The sequence below is a fragment of the Andrographis paniculata genome, unplaced genomic scaffold, assembly GCF_009805555.1.
Source record: "Andrographis paniculata isolate CXL003 unplaced genomic scaffold, ASM980555v1 Contig69END, whole genome shotgun sequence".
In the NCBI taxonomy this organism is placed as follows: Eukaryota; Viridiplantae; Streptophyta; class Magnoliopsida; order Lamiales; family Acanthaceae; genus Andrographis; species Andrographis paniculata.
This window is the reverse complement of record NW_026137605.1, coordinates 7,226,120-7,231,930: the sequence shown is the minus strand read 5'-3', so window position 1 is coordinate 7,231,930 and position 5,811 is coordinate 7,226,120. Positions and strand designations below refer to the sequence as shown.

Genomic DNA, 5,811 nt, shown 5'->3' with positions numbered 1-5,811 from the left:
AGAAATAAATTATATGATCACGAAAGACTTTAAGCAAATTCTGGAGATAATTTAAAATAATTTAAAAATTAAACAATATGACTAAAGAGAAATAAATATTTATTTATTTTATTTGAGTAATACGATAGAATAAAGTGAAATATATATTTATATATATTAATTATTTTTAAATTTAAAAACATTGACGTAACTTTGAGACAAAAATATATATATATATATATATTGCAGCGTTTGAAACGAATTGAGTATTATTTTGCCAATTTAATTTTAAAAAATGTAAAATAATCTATTTTGCAATTTAGTTCCTAGCTACATCAATCGCCTATTTCCAGCATCTCATTTCTTCCGCTCTCCGCCCTAACCTCACTCGCGATTCAATCTTCTTCACGGCTAAGTTCTTCGTCCTCGCGACCTCTTTGATCCTCGAAACTGACACTGCTCGCCGGCTTCGTGGAGGCGGATTGGAGCAGCTCTGCTCTTGTTCCACACTTTTCTTCTGGAAGGGCGTTACGCATTTTAACGGTCGTAACCGGCTGGAAAGTTCCTAGCCCTTGCGAACACTTCGATACTCGAAACCAAACCGCTCGCCGGTTTCGGGGAGATAAAAGGTATATTAGCTGATTGTTGCTAAGATTTTATATGACTTCTGAAAAGACGCATATTTTCTTATTAGATTTGTCTTTACTCCTTCGTCTTTTAGTTGATTGAATAGTCGTTCCCCGTTAGGGTTTCCAACAGAGACGCCGAAAAACTGTTTCGGTCACCGTCGGTGCTGGGATGTTTGCAGGTGGAATGTGTGTGCTTGCTTAATTGGTGTTTGTGTTGGTTAATTTGATTTGATTTGTTTATTTATTTATTTGTTTTATACATCTGAACAATTAGAGAGTGTTTATGTTACTTGCATTTTCAGGGTACTGGGCATAAGTTTCAATAAATTATTTAGGGTGATGAAAGATTGTCCTTTTTGCAGTGCTCTGTGTTGCATTTTGGATTCAAGGAAATATATTGGTCCTTGGTGTACTATCTAAGTAAAACAAGGCTCCATTTCACTGGAAAACAATAATATTATGTTGACTGCTTTAGTTTAGAATGCTTCTGTTTCTTTAGGATGCATCTACAAGTTGTGCTTACATTGTAGTAAGTTTGAGTTGTTTATAGTTTGGTATATTTTGTTGTGCTTAATATTTTAGTAAGATCTTTGTTTTAATGTTTTATTTGTTAATTTTAGTAGACGTACAATTGTGTACATGTATATAATATTATAGTAAGATTGAGTTGCTAACGGCATTTCGAATAGTTAAACTCTTGTCTCTGGTAAGAAGTTAGACCTCTGTCATTGCCAACTCGTCCTCGGCTCCTTGCATCTCATCCTGCTGTAATTTAGTTACACCTTTGGTAAGTCATTAGTGCTTTTGTATAGGCGTTGGAGTAATTGGTTTTGGAAGTGTATTAAGCTCGAACTATTCATTTTAGGCTCCCCTTATTGTGCGGTTGATTTTGATTTATGTAAACTTGATTTTGGTGGACTTGGTTCAGATAGTTGCTGAGCGTTTTAATTTATCTGGTTTAGTGAGTTGTGGGGGTTTTCATTATCGGGGATTTGCAGCAAATATGATACTGTATTGCATCAGGGATTAGTTTTGCGTCGATGTTTATTTTCTGATGTTTGATATATGATGTTTTCGTCACTTTCATGTTACATGACTGGGGAGCTGTTCAATTGGTGCTCCATTTGTTTTCCAAGCGTCTCTACTGATAGGAAAATTACTCATTTGTACCGCACAAATTTACTTTTTTACAGATTAGTAATCTTGAGTCACTTGGAAGGAAAGATGCCTCTTTATGATTGCATGCTTCTGTTGAAACCGAATGTAAAATCAGAGCTCCTTATGGATTTGGTACAAAGGATAGGAAAGCATGTGTACCGAAGAAATGGAGTATTGACTGATATTAAGTCCTTTGGAAATGTTCAATTGGGATATGGTATAAAGAAATTGGATGGAAGATACTATCAGGTAAGTACATGTTCACTTTCTTGGATGCTATGGGATATGTTTTTCTATTGAATTAATTTATTTAAAGTTGTATTATCTTGTGCGAAGCTATTGTTGTTTCATTGATAGTAAATATGATTTGCATGCAACAAGCAATTAGTTTTAAAAAGAGGAGGTGTGTTCCATATGAATAATGCATAGCACCCAATTTCTACTATTTTCTTCCATTTGGTCACAGAGGTTTCCTATTCTGAATCCGATATGAAAATTCTTAATAAAAATGATATACCTAACATTTAGAATATAGGCATCCATCACATTGCCATGTGATCTTTTTAAATGAATCTGACCTTACTCTTGAACAGACCTCACTGCCTACTAGGTCTTGTATACGCTGTGCTAGTTGACACTATGTTGGTTGTTTTTATTTATCACAAACTATCATTTAGATGATTTCATATTATCTGAGAAATCATTTCTAGATACTTCAGCAGCATTTGTTTGATTTGTGATTCTTGGTTTTACTGTAATGTGATTGATGCAGTTAGGGTTTGTCTTTTTTCTGTTTTTTTGTAAGAAAACAACAATTTCTTGATCTTGTATTGTTGTTGGAAACTCAAATTTTAGATTTTTAATTGAATAATATTAGAATCTCTCACGTTTAATTTATATTGTTTTTTCAGAAAACATCACTCTTGAGTCATAACTTTAGAAATTTAACATATATAAAGTGCTAAAAAGTCCTAAACATACATGGCAATCTAAATAAGTTTGTTGTTAATTCTTTCCATTCACAGATCAAGTGTTCTTATGGTGTACACGCTTGTTCAATTTAGTTGAATGACGTTAAGAATGGAGCCCTGTCATAGCACACAACAATTAATAGATGGAATGCCTAGATGGCATTGGAGAACATCATCATTTGGCGTTAATTCTGCCAACTAGAGTTAACCAAATTAAAGCATTAATTCTAAACTTTTGGTGACTATTCCACAGCATACACTAAAGGGAAATCTTGGTTTCCAGTAACATCCTTCTTAATCATAATCACTTCGATTTATCCAAACATTGATCTTAAGTATATCCTATCATTGTCACTTTTATGCTGACATCTTGTAACTTCTTCTCTTGTTCACATATCCCTATAATGAGATCTACAATAGCAATGGACATGGCAACACTTTCGGGAAGAACCTATAACAATGCATAATACCTGTAATGATGCACTATATTGGGTAGATTAGAATACTATTATATTCCTAAACTGTATTCAACTCGAGGCGGAAGCAACTTAATAAGAACCTACAATCAAATGGGAAATTAAATCATATAGCTTTCTCTTTGACTTAATGCATTGTGAAGGTAATCATTATGGGTTTACTTGAATCAGCCATATGGTTTTAGTGTGTGTTTCTTTTTCAGGTGGTTTTCCTTCCTGTTCCTTGTCATGGAATTGAGATTAAGCTAAATTGTCTAAGGCACATAGAAATCGCATTAGTCAGTAACTCTAGTTGGGTCTCCCAGATTACACATACTTATTCTGTTGTTCTTTGTTGTAGGTATGTCATTTTCAGGCATAAATTTGTTACAACATTTATATTCATTTGCGGATGCTTTTCATGAAATAGATTATGGCCTTTCGTGTTCTTGAGACTTCATGTAATCAAAGCAAAGATTCCTCTAATTTATGTGTATATCATAGTTTATATGATCTTTATGATAATTTCTTGCAGGGTCAACTGATGCAGCTGACAATGATGACCCCACCCAGCTTCAACAGCGAGCTCCATTACCTGAACAAAGAAGACCGGCTGCTGCGCTGGCTTTTGATCAAACACCGTGAAATGAAGTTTGGATCGGATTTCTTTGACATGGATGGTGTTAAAGAAGAGACAATGAGTTCGGTGGGCAATTTGTATGATGGTGAGGATAATGAAGAGGATGATGAAGACGATGATCATGATGCTGATGATGAATATGAAGCAGAGACGCAGCCTGGTTCTAAGCTAGTGTGATCCAACATTGAGTGAGATTCGTTGTGACGAAACTCTTTTTTTTTTTTTTTTTTTTTTTTTTTTAAGTCGAAACCACAACTGCTATTATTCGATAGTTTTCTGGATAAATATCCGGCCGTACTTAATAGGCTTCAAAATAGGCCGGCAAAACAAGTCACAGTGGACGAACTATATATTTGATACACAATATCAAGCAATGTCTGAGGTGACACCTTAATTATATTTATCTCATTTATTCATAAATATTAATTATATTCTTTGCACATATTTTTATTTATTATTTTAACACATTTATACTTTTGGTAATTATGATTTTATTTTTTAAATTTAAAGTAATTGAAATTATTAATTATTTTATATATATTTTTTATTTTCTTTGTATTATATTAATTTATTAAATTAATGAAATATATAAATATTATTAATTTATTTTTATATAAATTTATTGAAAATAGTAATAATAAATTAATTAATAATTGATAGAGAGTTTATTCAAATCAAATAAAAAAAAAGAGAGCTGAATTTCAACTTATTATGTGCCTGGGGATTTAAAACCAATTTTTTCTAATTAAAATGAATATATTAAATTTGTTCTTTTATATTATATACTACTATTATTTTTAATAATTTTTTTTTTTTATCTTTTTTCAGTAAAAATATATTATTTTTTTTACAAAAATATTTAAAAATAGCAAAATAGATATATTAATATTCCTTCATTCCCACATACCATGTCCACCCGTTTCTGTCCGTCCCATATTCTATGTCACTTTCGTTTTTTAGAAAATGATTATATTATAGGATAATTATTTTCACTAATACATTCTTAATTATCTACTAATTACACTCATCCTAAAATACTGTGTCTAGTATATGAGTGGGAGAAAGTAATATTTTTCACAATTTTCTATAACCAATAATAAATATTATCAAAAATTCTAAATTTTAAATATTTTAGTTGAATATTTTTTAAAATATAATGTAAATATCTTCGTTTGTTATTTTACGTAAACACTTTAATACAAGCCGTTAATTGAATTAGTTATCAGTAGTTTTTTTTTTTATTTTTTTTTATGATGTGAGAACCCGCAGCAGCTACCGAAAGTGCACAGTGGATAAAGCTCGGCCGGACCTAATACCCTTTATTTTTATGGCTAGGGGTTCTGAAAATTGTTGGGCATATATTTTGTCGGATATCTGAAAATATATATATATATATATAATATATCTAATTTGCAACTGAGATAGATGCATGGTTTTATTTCTTTTCTCATTTAGGTGAACAAATAACAGCCCATGAAGATTTTAAATTAAAATTAATATTATTTATTATACTCCCCCTGTCCCATATTTATGTATTTGTTTATTTTTTGAACGAAGTTTTAAAAATATTAGTATTATATTGAATTATTGTAGGAATAAAATAGAAATAATTAAAACGAGTGTGATATAAAGGTAATGACAATTGTGTAAATGAATATTTTATTATAAGACGAACAAAAATGAAAAAATAGATAGTTTGTTAAGAGACATATTATTCTCTCTGTCTATTTAATAAATTTATATTTATTTTTTTGCCTTATTGTACTTAACATTAAAAATATTTTTATATTTGTATAAAAAATTATACAAATATCAATATATTTGTATTACAAGACTATTTTTGTCAATTTTTTGTTAATTTTTACCATATTTTGTTATAATAATTAATACTCAAAGATTAATACGCAAAAAAAAATAAAAATATAAACTTTGTAAATAGACGGATATTAAAACCATGGTTTGCGACGTTTCAAGTCCTC

At 30.5% G+C, this 5,811-nt stretch overlaps 1 protein-coding gene across 2 annotated transcripts; it reads left to right on the top strand.

Annotated features, from left to right (window-relative positions):
- Positions 1-278: 278 nt before the first annotated feature.
- Positions 279-4,081, top strand: LOC127264175 (uncharacterized). 2 transcript variants are annotated; one of them, XM_051293613.1, is made up of 4 exons: positions 279-608; positions 727-787; positions 1,802-2,015; positions 3,728-4,081. In XM_051293613.1, the coding sequence occupies exons 3-4, from the start codon at positions 1,833-1,835 to the stop codon at positions 4,007-4,009; spliced, it is 465 nt and encodes a 154-aa protein (XP_051149570.1). In that variant the 5' UTR covers positions 279-608; positions 727-787; positions 1,802-1,832; the 3' UTR covers positions 4,010-4,081. The 2 variants fall into 2 exon arrangements, with proteins under 2 accessions (XP_051149570.1, XP_051149569.1); XM_051293612.1 differs by lacking the exon at positions 727-787 and having other exon boundaries at positions 282-608.
- The last annotated feature ends 1,730 nt before the right edge of the window (positions 4,082-5,811 follow it).